General features: G+C 46.0%; 2 protein-coding genes across 3 annotated transcripts; one reads left to right on the top strand and one right to left on the bottom strand.

Moving 5' to 3' along the window:
- The first annotated feature begins 4,936 nt into the window (after nucleotides 1–4,936).
- On the top strand, nucleotides 4,937–12,111 carry TTPAL (alpha tocopherol transfer protein like). 2 transcript variants are annotated; one of them, XM_072350091.1, is made up of 5 exons: nucleotides 4,937–5,041; nucleotides 5,702–6,153; nucleotides 6,855–7,048; nucleotides 7,664–7,774; nucleotides 8,487–12,111. In XM_072350091.1, exons 2-5 carry the CDS (start codon nucleotides 5,715–5,717, stop codon nucleotides 8,760–8,762), a joined length of 1,020 nt encoding a protein of 339 aa, XP_072206192.1. In that variant the 5' UTR covers nucleotides 4,937–5,041; nucleotides 5,702–5,714; the 3' UTR covers nucleotides 8,763–12,111. The 2 variants fall into 2 exon arrangements, with proteins under 2 accessions (XP_072206192.1, XP_072206193.1); XM_072350092.1 differs by lacking the exon at nucleotides 4,937–5,041 and adding an exon at nucleotides 5,176–5,181.
- A 419-nt stretch (nucleotides 12,112–12,530) lies between these two features.
- Nucleotides 12,531–20,158, bottom strand: SERINC3 (serine incorporator 3). The gene is made up of 10 exons (XM_072350090.1): nucleotides 20,022–20,158; nucleotides 19,516–19,677; nucleotides 18,912–19,105; nucleotides 18,084–18,163; nucleotides 17,264–17,401; nucleotides 16,253–16,422; nucleotides 15,455–15,545; nucleotides 14,882–15,059; nucleotides 14,234–14,461; nucleotides 12,531–13,469 (listed from the first exon to the last, which is right to left on the bottom strand). The coding sequence occupies exons 1-10, from the start codon at nucleotides 20,058–20,060 to the stop codon at nucleotides 13,331–13,333; spliced, it is 1,419 nt and encodes a 472-aa protein (XP_072206191.1). The 5' UTR covers nucleotides 20,061–20,158; the 3' UTR covers nucleotides 12,531–13,330.
- Between the last annotated feature and the right edge of the window lie 584 nt (nucleotides 20,159–20,742).

Raw genomic sequence — 20,742 nt, 5'->3', positions numbered from 1 at the left:
ACTTTTCCCAGACAGCTGGATTTCTTTCTTCTGGGAGGATTTCTTTTAAACCAAGGCGCTCACCTCCCTGCTGCTATGAGCACAAAGCGTGTGTGCATTGAGGAAACAACCCAAACAAGTGTTTGATGCTGCTGCCAGCTGCTCCTGCTTCATAGCAATCCTAATGTTAGCTGGAGTCTGAGGCCTTCAGGCCACATGTGCCAGAACCATAAGACTGAATGGCAAGCTCAATTTTCATTAAAAAACAAACAAACAAACACACATGAAGAATAAATATTTACCTTCCATGATTCCAGAGAGCTTAAAAAAATTAACCACACTCTGAGTGCCAAGCAATGGAAGCCAAAATATGTTATTAGCGTTCTGAACCCATGCATTGTGAAGTCCTTGTTGCATTTTAAAGGCCATTTTGGAGCAGTTTGGGTGATGATTCTGCTTTGGCTAACACACAGCCAGCTACTGCTGGCAGCAGGTGCAGCCAAAAGCAGGCTAAGCCTACAGGGCACAACGAGACAATAAAGTGAAAGTCAGCCTGTCACCAGTCATAAAGGTGAAGAAATACACCAACAATTAGAGAAGGCTCTTAATGACCTGCTCTCCTGATCACAAGAGTCTGTTCTCAGCTGCAGCATGCCCAGGAAGATAACGGGAAGACAAGAGAGAGGACCAGAGTGCTACACAGATTAGGTCAGCGGCAGAAGCACCATCCAGCTCTGATCCCCAGGAGATGCCCTGCATGTCCCCTACCCCCAGTGCAAAATGAGGGCAGTCCTGCCCTGGGGGGAGCTGCAGCCTATACCATGCACTGACCTTTAGTGACAGCTGTGTCAGTGAATGCTGCCAGCAGGTATGAGATAAAAAGCTCTGCTTGAGGACTACGTGGAGACAACACTTCACTCTGAGGCCCCAGAGTAGGGCAGACCTTGAATAACACTCCCTCAACACTTGTGTTCCCTTCCCTGGCTGAGCTGCAGAGCCCCAGTGCCATGGCTGAACATGTGAACACAGTGGCTGAGTGGCTGGGCCAGGCAGAAGAAGGAAGAGGTAGCAGATCTTTGCCATGAATGTGAAATTAAACCCAGGGCTCCCCTGCCTGCCACAGGAACCCTGTGAACCACAGTTGGGTATATGCCCTAATAACACCATATAAGCAATATCAAATCTTTGAAGCAATAAATTCTCCTGGATCCCTTTGTGAACTACTCTATCAAGGTCGCCCTTTACCTGGTTAATCTTAAATCAGTGCAGTCCCTACAGAAGGTTTCTCGTTGCTGGTTTCAACTCACTTGAAAATAAACCCACAATATGCCCCAGAGACAACCTTGTCCTTACGTGGCATCCTCAGCCAGAGCCCTCACCCCACCTGTCACTCCAACCCAAATTCACACCATGGCCTTGCCACACATGGGCTGTGTTTTATCCTCCACAAAGGCAGTGTCCCATGTCACAGGAGATGGCCTCCATAAGGACAGCTGCACTGGCCTTTAAGACAACTATTTGACATTGCTTTTAGTGAGGAGAGCTTTTTACTGTCCTCTTCGGTGCTGCTATGTGAACTGAGGACATTATCCCAGGGATCAGAATCTCCAGCTGCAAGATATTTTCATGATGTCCAAGCAAAGATCTGCAGAAGTGGTATTTTTAGGTACCCTGGCCACTAAGAAATGCATTCTTTTCATATTCCTTATATAACCCTCATCTGAAATAGCCAACAGGCTTTGGAGCCTTTTCCGCAGCTTTCGTATCTCGGTGGAAAGAAACAAACAACAGAATAAATAAATAAATAAGGCAAATGAGTTTTATGGCCCGCATATCATCTCTGACAAAAGCAACTATTGCTGCTATTAAACTCGCAAGTGCACACACAGCCACAGATAGCCATGAAAAACAAGAGGCAGGAAAGACAGCTCAGCAACGTGGCACTGCTGAGCCAGGCAATTCCGCCTGCCAGGCTGTGCTTCTTTCAAGGCTGAGCGCAACAAACACCAACCAGTTTGGGGATGTGGGCCAGGCACTGCACAACCCCCTTCCACCCCAAGAGGCCGGAGGAGGAAGGGTAAGCTGTGGGTACGTTTAAAATCCCTCACCCCATTCCTAATTAAGGTGTGACCCTGACAGCCATAAACACACCTAGCACCTGAAAAATTGCCAGCCAGGCCAATAAACACAGCAATATAGTGTCAGCTTCGCTACGTGCGGATCGAGCAGCACAGCTCAGCACAAACAAGACTGCAGCCACTTCCTTCAGCTCACTGCCTTGTGTAAGGGGCTGCTGGCGTGAACGGTGTGTGCTCTGAGTTAAAGAGGTGAAGAGCTCTTGGTCTTGGGAAGAAGGGTGGTTTGGGAATTGTATTTCTGATGTTAGATATTAGGGAAATTTTCTCCTCCAAAAGAGTGCTGATGCAGTGGTACAGCCGCCCAGGGAGTGCTGGGTTCACCATCCCTGGAGGTGATCAGGAACTGGGGATGTGGCACTGGGGGACGTGGTTAGGGGGCACAGCAGGGCGGGATGGGGTTGGACTTGGTGGTCTTACTGGTCTTTTCCAACCCTAATGACTCTATGATGGCAAGGCCTCTGGCTTTGGACTTGAAGCACTGCCAGGTGTGTTGTGGCTGCTGTCAGCTCTGAGGCCAGAGACCAGCCCTGCCATAGGACATCAGCTGTGGGAGAAGACACGGGTACTCAAACTGCCTCGCTCCGTCCTGCTGACCTATGATGGCTACCAGGCTGAAAACCCCAACAGAAAAGCACTGGTCCAATCCAGTGAGAAGCACTGCAAATGGAAAGCAGTGCTTCCTTCATCTGGCCCCCACCATTTTCAGACTGGATTTTGCAGGATCAAACCCAAGTGCTCCTGCTGCTCTCACCTGTGCAGCACAGGTCCTTCAGCAGCACTCAGAGCCCCCACAAGCACAGGTCCCTTCCAGGCACACATCCTTGTGCAGAGACAGCTGCTGTCCTTCCTGCATGCAAAGGTACTGGGAAACACAACAGAGGATCACATAAATGCTGCTTCAGCTCAGAATAAAATTAAACTACAGAAATCCCACAATATTTAAAACACTCAGAGGCCCCACCAAGCACATTCCTCAGCAAGGCTTCGCAAGATCATCGTTAGTCTCAAAGCTAGTAAAGCCAAGGAGGAAAGCAGCCTTCTCAAGTCCTGTGTAACGCTGCATGCCTGCGTCTGACCACCACGTGCCCCCACAAGGTCTGGGTGCGAGGTGTCTGCCTGCACACAGCTGCTCCTATGGCAGATGTGACAGATTTGTATGCATTTGCATAGTGCTGCCTGCTTCCATCGCTTTGCATGCACCTCTGGCCTGCCACACGCGTGGGCAGAACACGTGCAGAGCTCTGCAGGGGGTGCTGCTGCAACAGCAGGCAGTGCCTGCACCCCAGGAACCAGAGCCCCTGTTGGCCCAACCTGCTCACAGATTATCTTTATTACCAGACTGTTATGTTTGCTCAGTTTAGAGATCTAATATCAGTTTAAAGCCTTCTCTGCTAGCAATGCTGTTTGAAGTCATGCTCACTTTTGGGCCTCAGCTCGCCAAGACTGTAAAATGTTTATTGCTAATGGTGGAAAAGCTCAAAGAAGCCAAGATAACTTTCCCAGGCTGAGCATTAAGACTGTTTGGATAAGTAAATGAGTGAAGAGTACTACATGGACTTCATTAAATATCAACCAACACCAACAACCACCCATTTATAACACAACATCAGGGCAGGAGCACCCAGCAGCAGCAGAGTTGAGAAAGAGACCAACCAGACAATAGGGAAGAGGAAGGCTGGGATCCCCACGGGGCTCAGACATGGCTCCAAGGCCAGGCAGCACAACTCCTGGGCAAAGTTCCTACTAAGTGTGGCAGAATTGGAGCAGACGAGGCAGGAACTGAGTGCAGAGCAGCCCCTGTCATGCAGGGAGCTGTGCATACACACAGTGCAGTGCATCCTGCCTCCTGCAGCCACAGGTAAGGACAGGAGCCCGCAGTTACGGGAGGGCTACCTGGATGCCTGCTTCCATTTTTTAAGCTCTTACTTCCTTATAGACGTGTTTCACATTTACTGGCTTCCAATCACAGCACAGCACTCAGTAAACTACAGAAACTCTCACCAACACCCTGCGGTGTCACAGCCACTACGTTAACAACTCCCCCCAGGACTCGGCTCTGGATTCAGATCTTCCTTCCCATTCACCACCTGCTGCTCCCTTCGAGTTCAATGCTCTCCACATGAGGAGAGTTCAAACCAGAGCTGCTGTGTTTGAGCACCAACCCGGAGTTACATTCCATCTCCAGCCCTTCACTACACGGTGTTCTCAACTGCTGCTTTCCTTCCTTATTCTCTTTGCCTTATGCTAGCCTGTCCCTACCCATCCCATCAGCCACCTACACCCCACTACAGCAATTAACCAGCTCCAATAGGACCAACCGATCTCCCCTCTTTCTTTGGGACACAAATTCCACCCCGCTCTGCACCCTACAGCACAACCCCCGGCTCACAACCCCACCGTTCTCCCATCTGGTGTTTTTAAGCCCCTCCTCAGCCCAGCCGGACCTGCCGCTAATCACAGCACGGAGCCAGGATCCAACACAGCTGCGGACATCCCTCATTCCGCCGCACAAAGCACCGACACGTGGCCCTAAATGACAGCACCCCATGCGGAGCGCCGGCACGACGGCTGCGGGCTCCGCACTCGGGCTCCCTCTGCTGGCTGAAGGAGAAGCGGGCAGCGCCGGCAGCGCTTCGTGTTACGGGGGTGATGGATGTGGGAGAGCCCGAGGGAGAACCGCAGGGCCGGGGAAGGGGCTGATCGCGCTGGGTGTGCTCGGGGGGGGGGCAGGGGAAGGTTCAGCACGGAGCCCAGCACGGAGCCCAGCACGGAGCCCAGCACGCGGCTCCAGCACGCTGCCCGCAGGCCGGAGGACCGCACAGCGGCGTTGCGTGCGCAGCGCGGCGGGGCGGCGCTTCCTGGCGGCCGCTCTGGTTCCGGGGCGCCGCTGCCTGGAGACGGCGCTGCCGCGCGGGGCCGCTCCGGTACGGCCGGGAATGGGGCCGGGGAGCTGCCGCTGGGCGGGGGCTGCGGGGCGGAGCGGGGCGGGAGGCGAGAGGGAGCGGAGCCGGGAGGGCCGCAGAGCTGCCTGGGTGCAGGCGGGGGTCCGGCCCCGAGCCCGCAGGTGAGCGCTCCGGCGGCCTGCTCGGATACGTGCCGGCCCTGAGCGAACCGCGCTCGGGGATGGAACTGCGTTGTTCCCCTCCCAGCCCGGGCTGCATCTCCCACTTGTCCCCTCGTTGTTGGGTTTGGGAGCGTCCCTCACCGGGATGCGCTCCTTTGGCTGTAGTTTCCAGTTGGCCGCTGTCAGAAATACGTGTTAAGACCAGCCCCGCGCTGTGCAGCAAAGCTGTGTAATTCTCGTGCAACCTGTATTCTTGTATAACTTCTCCGTCTGGCTGGGTGGCACCCAAGGGCGCTCCGTGCCTGCTGTGCGGGATAAGCAGATCGGAGACGCTGCACTTCTAATGCCAAGAACAGAACGGCAGTGCATGAGCTGCTCCAACCTGTAGCGCCGGTTCCTCTGCAGGGACACGGCGCATCCCGAATGCAGACGTGACAAAGGGCCCTCCCTCCTCGAACAGTGCTTTATGCAGTAGCGGTCTGTGGGATTGCCCGTCACTTACGAGCTTGCTTTTTCACAGACTGCTGCACACCATGTCAGGGGACAGCGACTGCACCAGGACGAGTCCATCCGCGGGGTCTCCGTCGGACACCGAGTTGCCGCTGGATCGGCCGAAGTATGTTTGCTCGTTGTCTCCTGATCTGGTTACCAAAGCCCGGGAGGAGCTCCAGGAGAAACCTGAATGGCGGCTCCGAGACGTGCAGGCGCTCCGAGACATGGTGTGCAAAGACTACCCCTCCCTGGGGACCTGCCTGGACGATGCCTTTCTGCTCAGGTTCCTCAGAGCCAGGAAATTCGATTACGACCGAGCGCTGCAGCTCCTGGTCAACTACCACAGCTGTCGGAGGAGCTGGCCCGAGGTCTTCAACAACTTGAAGCCTTCTGCAATAAAGCCTGTCCTGGAGTCTGGTTTTGTCACTGTGCTGCCCCATCAGGACCCGGAGGGACGCCACGTTGTCTGCATCCGTCCAGGTACTGACATGCATGAGTAGCTTCTCTAACCCCGAGGCGTTTCTGGGCCCAGAATCTGTCCTGCTCTCCTGTGAACGCTGGCTAATTCAGCAGGGTACGTGGGTACTGTCTGAAATGGGAACAGCCAGCTCGTGCAGGGACTTTTGTCATTAGCCAACGTTCTGCCGGCTCCTTTTCCTGTCTCAGCAATAGCTGCAGTTGAGTAAAAACCAAGCAGCAGCGCGGTGTGCTGATGAAATGGTAGGCGATGCCAGGAGATTTACTGGCTGGTAACTCAGAATAAAACAGGCCTGCTGGCTTACAGAAGCTTGTAATTTGCTTTGATAATAAGTGGAGAGGAGCCTGGGACTTGGATTCCAGTGTAAACAATCAGGTTTCAGTGTGCTTTTGGCACTGCCAGGCTTGCTCTGAGTTTGACTTCATTCGTTCTCCTCTTTTCCATTTACCTGCCTTCTTTCTGAGCTGAAGCTGCTTTAATCAGCTGCGCTGGGTGGAGATCGGGGTTCCTAACACCACTGCCTTTGCTTCTTGCAGTAAACACCAATTGCTATTGATCTCTTGCTTAAGAAAAGCTGTTCTTAACTAGAACTTTGGCTATTAAAGACCTTTGAAGTCCAGGAAAATAGAAAATCAGTTTTTGGAATGTGTATTGTTAGCTCATATTTACTTTTCAACTTACCATCCATGTCTTGTAACCTCAGACAGATGGACACCCAGTAATTATCCGATTACTGAGAACATTCGTGCCATATACTTAACATTAGAAAAACTCATTCAGTCCGAAGAGACCCAGGTGAATGGAATTGTAATCCTGGCAGACTACAAAGGAGTCAGCTTATCTAAGGCGTCTCATTTTGGTCCTTTTGTAGCCAAAAAAGTGATTGGAATTCTTCAGGTAAGACCTGAACCGGTGGGAAAATAAGTTTGTTCATTGTAAATGAATGCTTCTGTGTCTTTAAAAGAGTTCTTGATGTATTACCAGAAACTTAAGCATCTCAGATTTTACTGGGAGAATTAAGACATGTCCTTACCCGAGCAGTTTCTCAGACCTGTTCCAGCTTCACTTCCTGTTTTGACCTCTGCATCCCTAAGACTAAACTTGCATTAGAGCTGGAACAGAAAAGACCTGAAACTGCATGTTTGGATGGAAAGCAACAAAGAGCAGTTTAGAGCAAGAATACGAGCACAGGCCGGGGCGTACCACATAGGAAGGTGAAAGCATCGAAGTGGTGGGAAGCTCTAATGAGTTTTGTTTGCATTCAGCTCTGCTAGCTGAAGGACTGAGATGAGGAAAACTTGAATGGGTTCGGGTCCTCATTGCTTTTATTGTAGTCTGAGCTGGTTCTGTTCTTTGCTGCATCTACAAGGGAATAAGGAAGAAGAGTTATCTTAGGTGGAAGTTTGGAAGGCAGGGGGTTGTGCTGACAGGCAGTCTCAGGGCGTATAAAGAAAAGAGGAAAATAACGAATGGTTTTTAAACTGCACTATAAAAATCTTCTTTCCCCTTCAGGATGGATTTCCCATTCGAATAAAAGCTGTTAACATAATAAACGAACCTCGTATATTCAAAGGCATTTTTGCCATCATCAAGCCTTTTCTGAAGGAAAAGATAGCAAACCGGGTAAGGATTTGTGTCATTGTAACATTAATGCTGATGTTTGGAAGTCCCTTGCTCAGCCCCCTCAAGTAAAACCTGCTGAAAAACCTTGGTGCCATTTACTTGATTGAACTGATCCCGTCTACATTAACCTTTACAAATTCTTCAGGCTCTGAAGACTTTCCTATTGGTATAACAAGAGTAACGATGCTTTGTATATCTGCTGTATGTTCAGGACTCCATCCCTGGGGCTGCATTATCCTGGCGAGTAACACTGTGTGGTTTATAAGGTGGTGTCATAGGAAGGCATTGTCCTCCCCTTGCTTTTCTCCCTTACCCAAGTGTCCAGCATGGCCCTGGGTGGGTGCTGTATGACTGGATGTAACTGCAAAAGATCATGCCCTTTTCCATGATGATGCCCTTTTCTATGAAGGAAAAACACTGTAAGTCCCACAAATGAACTTAAGGATAAGTTGAACCAGAATGCCTGCAGAGACTGACACATCCAAAGCCTTTCTTGCTGGGCTTTATGCTGCACTAGACTTAGTTCACCTCAGTCCTTCTCACAAGCGTGTCTAACAGCAGCTGCCCACTGCTGTGTGCTGACACCTGCACGTAAAGCCATCCCTTCTACAGTTTGCTCTGTAATTCAAAGCAAGCTCTTTAGCTGACAAGTAATATGCCACAAAGAATTTGGTATGCGTTAGTAACATTATTTCTGGCTTTTCTTCTTTAGTTTTTTCTTCATGGCTCTGACCTGAATTCTCTTCATCAAAACATTCCCCCAGTGATTCTCCCTGAAGAATACGGGGGTACTGCAGGGAAGCTGGACATCTCAGCATGGAATGAGCTGCTGTTGGCCTCCGAAGAGGATTTCCTGCATGATTTCTCACAGCTGGTTCTCCCGTGTGACAGCTCTCCCCATGACGTGCTAGTGAGTGGAGATGCTGATGAAAAGCAATGTGATGATTCCTTGAGAGGCATGAAACCTCAGCTCTATTACTGCTACTAACAAACTGGTGAATAAGAAGCTTTATAGCAGTGAAGACCTCTTCTGTTCTCATAGGCGATGTTGTGAACTCTGCCTTACTCCTAAACCTGCAGTTTAGGAACAGACTGCTGAGGCACTTTACACTGTAGAACCAAAGGAAGCTGAAGAGGGCACAGTGGGGGCAGGGCAGAGTTTGCAGAGGGTAATGAGAAAGAGCATATCGTTAGCAAGTTAAGTAGAATACCTACAGCTAGTCAACCTCTGGGGAAGATGCAAACTTGCCTATTCCTTTGAATTATCAAAACAGAAATGCAGGATGGCAAGTTTGATAGTTTCTTCTCCCCACCCCAGTTAAAAGTGACAGTTTGCTAGCTTTTTATGGCTGTCCATTCCCTTCTCCTTCTGAAAACACCCATAACCCAAGAAAAGCAACTGTCAGTTGCTTCTGAACCTTGTGAAATGTAGTTCTGTCAGTGGAGACTGCTTCCAACCATAGGCATTTAACTTGGCCTGTCCCCTGTCACTGCGTTCAGATTGCATTTCTGGAATATCTGAGTGAATATTTGGCTCAAATTAACACAAAAAGCTTTCTTATCAATGAATACCAGTATGGAAATTCTCTGAAACTTACTCACAGAAAGAAGTTAGGTATTAAAACAGCAATATCAAGGCTTAATGTAAACAGAAGCAATCTTCATAGTCAGAACACAGTGAGTTTCTCCAGTCAGGTAATGAGACATTTGATTAGATTCAAGTTCAGATACTGAGGTTTGGGAACCAAATGAGACTCACCCACCTTTCCACGTCACTAGTTGTTCTTTTCTTCAGCTGGTTGCAACAAGGAAGTTGGTAAGTAACTCATAGGCAACTTCATAGCAGCTGGCATGATGTATAGAAGGCAGTACTTCATGCAGGAAAGCAAGGTGCTTCTTAAGCTTGTTATGCTGGCCAGCATTTAAGTCTTTGTGAAACCAAATGCAGTCGGGCTGTTTGAAAGCACATTCTTAAATTTTCTGGTATTGTAGCATTTTAATTTATTATTATTTTTTTTTTACTGTGCTTGTCTGCACTTTTGTGAAATGTTACAACGCTGGTTTCTGCTTTGTTGATCTCTTTTGTCTTTGGTTGTCATGTTCTTTATGAAGATCGACTTGAATCTCATCTCTGTAATATTTACCCATAACTTGTATGCTTGTGCTTAGAGGTCTTTGTCTAGAAACAGAACTAAGACTCCAGTGTCACATCAGGGTAAGGTATCCTACGTTTAAATTAACTGTTCCACTCCCTAAGTTCCATCTGGTTAAATGGTCTAGAATTAGAGCTTAACCATCAGCACACTCTTTGCACATGTTCTTCTGCACTGCAGTGGTGTAGAGGTGGGTAACCTCGCTAGAAACAAGAAAGCACACCTGATTATTTCAAGGTGAAATATTTCACTGCTTGGTGAAAAAGAACATCCCTTCTACCAGGAGACTTATCTCTCGAGAGCTTCCTCTGGCTGAAAACCTTATTTAGTGCCAAGTATAGGAAAAAAAAAAAACAACCCTAATATCTTGAGAATTTCACACATTCATTTTTCAAAGTGCCAAATTCTGTCTTGAATGTCTTTTTCCCTCTCAGACCCCCTACAGCGTGACTGCTCTGCCAGAAACCTCCTCTGCCACCACGGTAATGGCTTGCTGACCTGGCAGCAGATATCATCCAGGACCTTGGGGGTGCCAAATGCCAGACCTCTCATCTAAGCACTATAAAAGATCAGGTTTTGAGAAGGGGTGAGCCACAAGGCTTATTCCTGAGTGGCAATCCAGAATGTCAGTGTAAGGAACTCATCACTTGACCTGCTTTAGAACAAAGATATAAAGAAATTAATTTCCCTTGTTTATAGCTTTTTGTTTTTCCCCTTACCTTTATAAGTCTTACTCCTCTTTGACAGCCATGACCTTAAACACAGGCTTAAAAAAAATAACACCACTTCCTGCTACATAAAATAAGGTTAAAAATTACTGCTAGGCACTTTCTCTTCATTTTTGACCAAAATGAGGTACATGTTTTGCAGAGATTTCTTTGTGTCATGTAGCAAGATGTTAGTATGCAGGCCATGACTTAAGTGGCTGCCCACACTCTTTACCTGACAGAACGTAGAGGCTGGTCTGGTCTTTTCTGCCTTTGAGTGCCTCTTAATTCCAGCCACAATATACAACCTTTAAAAATAAAAGCATTTTGACAGCTCCGTTAGAACAGCTGCTTGGATCCACTTATTTAATTACTAGAGAAGGAAGCTGAACATTCAAAATTCAGCATAATATCCATCACATGAAGAAGAGCCATTCTGGCTGTACCTGAGGAACATTAAAGGAACCAATGCCTTTTTCAGACTCATACATTCTCTTGCACGGTAAGTAAAACAAATCCATCTAACCTTCCCCTTTTCTCCTGTGCTTACAGAGAAACTACATCATTTCCTTTTATCTTTAACGTAATAGGAAATGATATATTATCTAAGCTGAAAACAACTTGTGTTACACCTCCAAACCTTCTTAAAGCTGCATCGTTAATGTCAGGATACATCACTTAAGCCACACTTAATCTGTACTTATCTGTATCTTATGTTGTTCCTTGGCTTTAGAACTTAAGCTACATCTCTATCCCTTTCTAGGTTTGAAGCCAGTGCTCAGGGAGCACAGCTGTTCTAGGTGCACCCAACTACAAAGCTGAGAGCATTCTTTGAGCTTTAGCACTTGCTAGCAAAGAAAGAAAATTGTTCTCAAAACTTACCACGTCAGCTCTTTGTTTTAAGTCTCCTTATCCACAGGTTGAGAATAGGTAGGAAAAACTATTCAACTTAGCAGGTTTGGTTTCTCTTCCCCCTGCCCACCTTTTCACAGCACTAAAACTGATCAGAGATTTTACTATACTTGACAGAACTTTGTTTTCAGAGGTTGTATGCCTCTGGAAAGCCATCCCTGCCAAATCCAACACGTGACAAGGAATTGTACTCAGACTGCATGGGGGTAGCCACGGCTTTGAGCATTACGTGGGATGAGAGTTAGCTGCATACTGTACATAAAGATACTTGAATTTATACTCTTGCAATGGGTATTATAAACCCTGAGGTATTTTCAGGATATGGGTTGATGTTTCAGTTGTTCGTTTTTTGTTAAATCTCATTTTGGCATGAGTTAATCACAGTGTTACTCAAATTAATCATTTTGCCTTTTGTCATATGTGGGCCTAGAGGTGTTGGGTGGTTAAGTGTACATGTTATTTTGACAAAATCTTATTTTTATATTGCATTTTATAAAACGGAGTGCTCAAAATATGTAATTTTATGATGCATGACTGGGTGATTAAATACATTACCGTAACAGCTGCTCATTTTGTACTTTCCATATAGCTGCCTTGAGTCATTTAGGGGTATGTTATGGTAAAAAGGAACAGCAATGTATACTTAAGTCCACACTAAAACATGGCTGCAACTAAGCATCACTGCCATGGCATTATATTACAAGAGGAGTTGGTTTTTACTGCAGCTTTTGCTTGAATGATAAACTGAGCAATTTCAAGGCACAGGATGTGTTCCGAAAAGTCTCATGGAAGATGCAATTTGTTCCAAAAGAAATACATTGTAATTTACTATTTGCTGCACAGAGAAAGTGTCCAGTCACAACCACATGGTGACTGCAGCAGCCAAACAGCCAATTAACATTTTCATCATATTATATATAATAATACTTTGCCTTAGAGAGTAACTGCTTCAATCCTTAACACTTCTCAATAGAGCTGGGAGAGTTCCAGTAGTTAGTCCTTTTTATTCAACGAGTTTACAGTGCAAATACCGTAGTGCCAATAATATTCATTTCATATACACTTTTATAAGCATGTTAGACAAGTGAAAATTAATTAGAAGCTCTGTTTTTCCACCATAATCATGAAGTTGTTTGAACTAGTCTTACACTTACTGCTTACTATTTGGCAAACATACTACCAAAGAGGTTATCGTAGAAATTGCCCCTTAGAAAGGGCAAGTTTGTGCTTAAAAGAATAACGAGTTAACAGCTTTTCAGCCACAAAGGCCTGTTGTTTTGATGGGCAGTGAGGGGTTTCTGCCACACCATAGGAAGGTAAACATCATTTAAATAAACTACTTGACATAAACTTTACTAGTGGAATGTAGAAATTAAACAGTGTGGCTTACGCCTCAAGGAAGAAGTGTCAGCAGCAGTGCAATATGCCGAACATAATTTGTTCTTTAAAATATATTACTTCATATTTAGATAAAATTTATTTTGTTTAACACTAAGGCTGGGGCTACTGGACGTCAATTTTCCTTTGTGCTTTGGCAGCACTGCAGTAGTGAGTTTTATAAATGCAGTAATAAGATAACCATGACTTAAGGTTAAAATAAAAAGGTAACTGAGAATTTTGATCCTGCAACAAGCATTGTGCAATACTTAACTGTGCATCCACCTGCATGTTAATATTGACATAAGAAAAGACAGTATTTGCCTTAATAACTAAAGCAATACATAAACATTTTGGCTTTTAGCAAAGAATTCCCAACTTCTGTAAGCTCAGACAGATGTAGCCATTTAACTGAAGTCCCTGTTAGTAAGAACAAGGGGAGCCACCAGGGTCCAAACGTAGAAAAGGAGGCAAACCCAGCTGGAAGTTATCTTCACCCACACAGCTGGCCACTTACTTGTCATTGTTTTAAAATCCGCATCAGGGCTGAAAAGCAAAGAAAGAAGTTACCAGATTTAGTACATGCTTTCCCCTAATCCTTCCACTTCCCAAATCAATTTGAAATTCAGAGAATTCCTGGACACTCCAAATACCAGGGCCTTTGTGCCAGACTGGTGAGACAGCCAGCAGTTTCCCCATGGCTCCCACTTTCCCCTTTTGCTCTCCACTTTCAAACTAGATCTGCTTGCATACGTTGATGTGCTGCTCTTCAAAGAAGTCTTCCAGTGAGCTATGCAATAGACTCCTGCTAGCTGCTGCTCCACAAGCATATTTGTTAATTAACACAATGTTGCAGTTATGGGAAGAGCTGCTGTAAGCTGCAGAAGCTGAACTATGTCCAAGCATTCCCAGCAGATCGAGGGAAACATCTCTTTAAGCAACATATCCCTGCACAGCTTTCCCAGGCTGACAGAGCCAGTAAGTTTGGCTTAAGGTTGGCCTCAGATGGGCATCCCAAGAGACCACTTATCTTATATGTATCCTTCCTGCTGCTTGCATTGCAGAGTTTGGTAGCTCCACTAGGAGTATACTGATTTTGCGTCTTTTTGTGCAAGTTTTTGTATTGGTTTTTGTTGGTTTTTTTTATATCCTTAATTCAGCAACTCAAAAAACGACAAGTCACAACTAATGCAACTGGCATAGGGACAGCACCTTAAACAGCCTGTCAGGAATAACCTGAGCAGGAGCTTCCCATCCTCTAGAAATGCTGGCAAAGGTATGCAACCTATCAATTTCTGTCTTGCTCTTACCTGTACCAGTTTGTGAGTGTCATCATGATGTAAAGAGAGGCAAGAGAGAGCATGAAGTGAAAGAAGGCATAGTTGTACTGAACTCCATCTTTCTCGTTATCCATTACACGGCGCACATCTCCATCCTCTGCAGCCCCGCTGCCTGTTCCCCCAGCCTCCTCCAGAATGGCACTGTCACTCACAGACAGCGTCAGTTTGTTCACTTGGCTGTTACTTGAAGAGCGAATGCTGCAATGTAACCCAAAGAAAAACAGGGCTAAGAACTTCCTTTTCAAGTAGCTATGATTGCTAATGAAACACGAAACAGATCACAGTGAAAGTCAGGACTAGCAAATAACATTGGTGAAGCCCATCTGAAAAACATAAGATCACTTCTTACATCTGTTTGCACTTGAGCTTTTGTTAACATAAACAAACTAGCAGCTCTAATCCAAGCCCTGCACTACACTGTGCTACATTACTGGAGTTGGGCTAATAAAGTTTATGATCACCCACAAAACAGAATGCCATTTTATTAGTTGTATTTGGCTTGGGCCAGAGATCACAGCTGGATATGAACAAAAAGCAGGTACACTGATTTTTAAAAATCAAATGAAAAAGGCAGACAAATCCCAATTGTTTACTATTTGATAGCAGTGCAGATCCTACCTGGAATACAGAAGGCAAAAGACAAATATAACCAATCCAACAATACTCTGGGCATCCCACCACTGCAGAGACTTGGGCGGAGCTGGAGTAGCAGGTATGACAGTGGTATTTGCTGGAGCAATTGTAGGCGTAGCCATCTGAGTAATGATGCTCAGCAAACTTGGGTTACAGTTCCGTTCTGAAAGGAATTTTGAGGCAGATTAAGGTTAGATGAGCTTCAACAGTTTCAGTTAATGCAGAAGTTTATAATTTACCATTCCCCTTCACTGCTCATCTCTGATTCCCTATAGATAACAGCAGCATGCAATGTTTTTCCTTCTTGTGAGTTAGGCAATGTTGTAGTATTTAAATAAATAAATCAGAATATGCTGACACTATTTCCCTTCTCCTCACAGATACACCAGTTTAGTGCTAGAAAGAGACAAACTGACAGTTTCACAGTTAAGTTAGCTGTACTTTTTCATTGGATTTTATCTAGACAGAAGATCGGCAGTCCTCATGCGGTGACCTGCACTGAGTCACACCAACTATTTCACACCAATATACATTACTCAGAACTAATCTCTTGCTTACCAGGCTCGATGGACATGGCTGACCAAGTGAGATACATGGTGTAAAGAGTAATAATGGAGGACTGGAGGAGGCCAGATCGAGGTTCATGTTCCTGTTGAATAACAAACCAGCATGAAAAGGGCAGCTTCTATCTATAGTTAAATGAACAGCTACTGAATTTCAGTCTTCAGAAAGGCATTGGGCTTCATACTGTTTGAAAAACAGGAGTAATAAAACTGACAATAATATAAGTTCACACAACAAGCAACTCAAACACAGAAGGACTAAGGAAACCAAAGCCAGTTCTTCTGTGCTCAAGAGTCAGTTAAAGATTCTTCCTGAACTTGCTTAGCAGTTTTGTGAATATGAATCTAGTATGTGGTTTGGAGGAATACCAGTTTGGAATCAACTAACGTGAAAGCTTCCTACTGATATTAAACACTCTTACCCATGATTACAAAGCCAGACTATTACAATAATAAATTCCATTCTTATGTTACTTTTTCCCTTACGGGTTCTTTGTTCTGCCAGAACCTTCACCACCAAAGCCATGCCAGCAGCGACACCCACGGAAACTCAACTTCAAAACAATGTTGCAAAAAACATAAAAAAGCCTATCCTCAGGAAATGCATCACTACAATGCATTGCTCTCAGAGCTTTTTTTTCTTTTTAAACAATTATTTTTTCCTTAAATATTCCCAGCTAGCATTGTAATGACAGCCAAGCATTAGAACTCTTCTGCCTGGCTGCATTGGTATGACACCCTTCTTACTTTCTTGCTTTGTATGCCAGAACAAAATAGCAAAGAAAAACAGTACCTGAACTTTTGGAAGGATGGAAACAATAGATACAGCAATGCACAGGATCATATTAAAGCTTATGAAGAATTTGTTTTCAGTGCAGTCCTCAGGTGTTGTATAGAAAACATAAAAGAGCACAATAAAAACCACTGACAAGCCATAGAACAAGCTTGTACAGGACAGCAGAGCTGCAGAGAGGAAAAATAACTATTAGAATAAGGACATAAAACTTTAACAGTCCATCTAGAGTGATTTAAAGGTTGACTAGCAGTGTAAAGGGACCATTCCTCTTCCTCATTTCTAAACCTGATTAAGCAAGCTAGACTAGCTGAAGGCATTGTTATTAAATGTGGCCAACGTGGCCAGATGTCTGCTTTGGTTCTCTAGGCAGTGTGGCTCAAAGGGAAACCAATGCTTCCATCAGGGGAACAAGATCTGTCTTCTGGATACAGTTTAACTGGTTTTACTGTGCTGTCAAGCCTGAGCATCAAAAAGGACAGCACTTTTTGCACACTTCCAGGGAGCTGAAGGTTACTGTTTACATTTTCATTCTCATATGTTTTTGATATGAAGCTAGAAAATCCTGTTGCAGCATTTACATCTATGAACAAAGAACCACAACTATTAGCACTAACTTCAGTAGAGAAGTTAGCAACATGCCAAGGCATGCTGCTGTAGTGCAGCCACCATCACTGACATAACTGACTTTCTGAGGGTGTCAATCAACAAGTTGATAAAACAAAGTTAGAACTGAAGATAAGCATGCTGCCAGCTCTGCACTCACACTGCAGACTGGACAAGTTAAGCATTGTTTATTATGACTGTCAGACCTGCTAGTCACAAGCCTAGAATATTTTGCATTTTATTTAATGATAAAAAGGCAACTCCAGTTATTAATTCCGAATGTTTATAGTAGTGACTCACAAAGACTGTACAGTATAACACTAGGATATGTTTGCAGACTAGTACGTGATATTCTGCAGACTCCTGGATAGCCAAAACAAACCCCTGCCAGTTTAAGATTCCTACCTGCATACCAACACTTAGAATTTCCCTCCTCCATTCTCTCAACCCAGCTCTCATTCCAGGAGTGAGCAAAGTCCACAAGAAACACCAGCTGGATAATGATGAAGCAGAAGGCTCCACAAACACCGATAACAAACCAGACTAGAAAAAGGAGTAAGAAAACAAGTTTAATTTTCATCATTTACATACTAATGCAGGAAAAAGGATAAAAGCTACTTCTACTGCAGACAATTAACAAAAAAAACAAACAAAACCAAAACTATATGCATAACTGTTATTCACTCTGGCTTCTGTCCTGCAGAAGCATGCAAGGAGACTGCTATATTAAGTATGACTACAGTCGTTGATGAGCATGGAAATGTTTAGCCCAAGGTATTTTCAGAATGAATTTAAGATCTAACACAAGACATGTTTGTGTACACTATAATGTCACGTTCATCTGAGGCTCAACAACCCTCTTGAGGTTCCTGTAATGTGGCCAGACAGTAAAATTATCTTGCAGAGATTTTTCAGAGACTCCAGGGCATTATTTTGCATTCATCACAGTCAGCATTCTGAGATGCCTCCAATCAAAACAGCATTAGAAGTCTCTTCCCAGTAGTTGACATAACAGAGTACTGTACTAGTAATACGCAACACGTATGCACTTGAAAAAGATTGCTTACAGCCATTAATTCAGTTGATCAGCATAACATTATTAAGAAGTAGGACAGAAACTGTGTTTTCTACAAGGTAACTTCCACTATCACAACCAGAGCCCAGTAAGTCTGTGGTAAAGTCTGGGTTTACTAAACAGAATTTTATGATTTTGATTTAAGTGTACCTCTTGTGAAATGCCCTTCAGGAATGTAAAATGCTCCGACCATGATGCCCACAATGGCAGCTATTTTGAAGAACCAGAACCTTTAGAAGAAGAAAGTTGAAAGCATGAGCATTACTCTGCATGCAACATTCAAGTTCTTCAACATCTGCAAGCAGCCCGCTGTGCACAGATGAATGTCTAAGAAATAAAGCAAAAAGTTTGGGTAGCAGAATTACAAGTAAATAAGTTCACTAAATTGGGGAAAAAAGGGTAAATGCAGCATTGCAACTAGGGCAACAGGATGGGCTGGAAGCCCACAGACTAAAGGGTGCTGGAACAGGAGCTCCTGCCCCAACCAAACAGACATGAGTCAGCAGCACACCCTCACAGGAAGGAAGTCTAACTCTGCACCATTCAGTTTGGAAAAGGGAAAAGCAGGATCTACTTACTGTGTTTGACTGTCTAAGGAAAGGTGTTAAGGCTTTACACTGCATGCAGACTCTTCTGACTGAGTCAGACTGGCCCAGAGAATGACCCACAACAAATGCCAGACAGCACAAGGAATGGGATATAAAATAAATAGTATCAGCATCTCTGCTGAAACACAGAGATGACCAAAGCACCTCCTTTCTGTGTTAGTAGTGATGTTTAGCTTCCCACTACATTGATTATAGGACACAAATGGGAAGCCTTTTAGAAGATTTAAGTATTATTCCTTATTCAGTTCCAAGGAAGCCTCAAACCATCAACGTATACTCAAACCATTTCCCTGTTGAACACAATGGCAAACTCGAGAAGAGAAACAGAGGAAAGAAGTTAGAAGACCAGATGGCCAGCTTACAGACATACCCATTGTGCACTGCAGCTCTCGGATCATTACTTGTTTTCACTGCTATCATGAGCAGAGAGAAGACAAAGAAAAACACCGCCATGGCAAAGCTGATTCGGTAGACAGCTCTGTATCCAACAAATACATCACAGCTGACAAAGCCATTCAGATGTGGTATCCGAGTATGAAGCCCCTCATCACAAAATCCAGGTACCTGAGTAAACGAGTAAAAACAAATTTAGCCATGAACTCACTTCTGTATTTGCAATTACATTCTTCAAGCATTCAAACAGCTATGGTTCCCAGTCAGCTCTCCTCTGGGAAACCTGTTAACAGAAGACCTTATGCTCAGTCAGCCTGCAAAGACCTTTTTTCTTTCTCCAGGTCATCAGTACAAGCATTCAAAGCATTCAGAAAGATTAAGGTAGAAAGCTGCAGATGTTGGCAGTAACACCTGGAAGACGTAATGCCTAGTTGAGTTTCAGTTTCATAAATCAAGGGACTCTCCCACCCCAGGAAGCACATTTGTGCCCTTCGTATTCCATTCCAAGTAAAACCAACCAACAGCCATTTGCACGAGCTCTGAATATGCAAACAGGAAACAGCAGATTTTCTCCTCCATACCTTCTTCAGCTGTTCCTCCATCCCCGGTGCCAGCATAACGCAGGCAACAGCCGTGCTGAGGAAGAGAAGGAGGGCATAGATGAGGCGCGTCACGGTGGAGTTCTTGCTGTTGGGACAACATCGGCACAGCAGGCAGGAGGCACCGCCGCACAAACAGGGAATCTGAAGAAACACAAACGCTGAGATCGCTGCCTGGGAGGTGCCGACGGCTGCGTAACCACAGCGGCACGAGAACAGCTCCGCTCAGTCCCCGTGTTCGGCACAGCCCCACACGACACGGCCCGGCTCTCTCTGCCCCACAGCCCTGCGGGTTCGCTACCCCCGGCGCCCGCTCCACCCCAGGGAGCAAAATGCAGGCCGCGGTCCTTGCCAAGGCCCGACCTCCGTCCACCAGACCCGCCCCGCAAACCCTCTTCACCTCGAGGCCCCCGCCACCATAGCGTGCAGGTGGGGGGAGGAAAACTAATCGGAAGGGACCCGGGGTGAGCAGCCCCGCCGCCACTCACCCAGCTCGCCAAGGAGCAAACCCCCAGCACCGCCCCCATGGCGCCGCCACCACCGGACCCCACCGACCACTTCCTGCTTCCGCCCGCGGCGTCAAGTGACCGCCCACTGCGCCTCCGCCGCCTCTCATTGGCTACGCCCTCCATGCCGCCCGCCAATACGAAGGCAGGATGGAGCGCGGGCGGATCAGAAGGGCCAGCCAAAGGCTAAGAGGGGGGGGGGGTGAGTTTGAACTGATCGTTCTTGAGAGCTTACAAGAAGCAGGGCGCTGATTGGTCGAAAAGCTCAGGATGCGAGCCGTTCTGTTAGCAAAACAACCAATGAGAGATACTGATCATCCGGAGGGCGGTGATTGGCATTTATCGTAGCCATTCAGTAACTTTCTCTCCCTGAGGCCGCAGGGGGCTCTCGGGCTCGCATGGGTTGCCATAGCAACCGCTGGGGCCCCCACTCCGGGCGCTGGGCCTGGACTGGGCCCTGAGTCCTCGGGGCGGAAATAGGCGGGTGTGGGAGCAAAGCACGTGGCTGAGAGGTGGCTGTGAGGGGAGAACAGCAGGAAGGCCACAAAAGTTTTCGCTCTCAAGCTTAGGAAAGCGCTCGGGAAGTACTTAATTAGCGTCAGTGTTGCGGAATGCCGGAGGTCGGGGTGAGGAGCGAGCAGCTGGGGCTGCAGGATGTGTGTAATTCCAGCTGCGGCACAACGTCCTGCTCAGCAAAACCTGC

Source organism: Excalfactoria chinensis, chromosome 15, assembly GCF_039878825.1.
Source record: "Excalfactoria chinensis isolate bCotChi1 chromosome 15, bCotChi1.hap2, whole genome shotgun sequence".
In the NCBI taxonomy this organism is placed as follows: domain Eukaryota; kingdom Metazoa; phylum Chordata; class Aves; order Galliformes; family Phasianidae; genus Excalfactoria; species Excalfactoria chinensis.
The sequence above is the reverse complement of the archived record's forward strand: the minus strand, read 5'-3'. Positions and strand labels throughout refer to the sequence as shown.

Excerpts from the sequence above, each read along its gene's own strand:
- TTPAL (XM_072350091.1), top strand. The coding sequence starts at position 5,715 with ATGTCAGGGGACAGCGACTGCACCAGGACGAGTCCATCCGCGGGGTCT. Across the intron at positions 6,154-6,854 it reads CGTTGTCTGCATCCGTCCAG|ACAGATGGACACCCAGTAAT; the intron begins GTACTGACATGC and ends TTGTAACCTCAG. Across the intron at positions 7,775-8,486 it reads AGGAAAAGATAGCAAACCGG|TTTTTTCTTCATGGCTCTGA; the intron begins GTAAGGATTTGT and ends TTTCTTCTTTAG.
- SERINC3 (XM_072350090.1), bottom strand. The coding sequence starts at position 20,060 with ATGGGGGCGGTGCTGGGGGTTTGCTCCTTGGCGAGCTGG. Across the intron at positions 19,106-19,515 it reads TGGAGGAACAGCTGAAGAAG|GTACCTGGATTTTGTGATGA; the intron begins GTATGGAGGAGA and ends TCGTTTACTCAG. Across the intron at positions 15,060-15,454 it reads AGCCATGTCCATCGAGCCTG|AACGGAACTGTAACCCAAGT; the intron begins GTAAGCAAGAGA and ends AATTCCTTTCAG.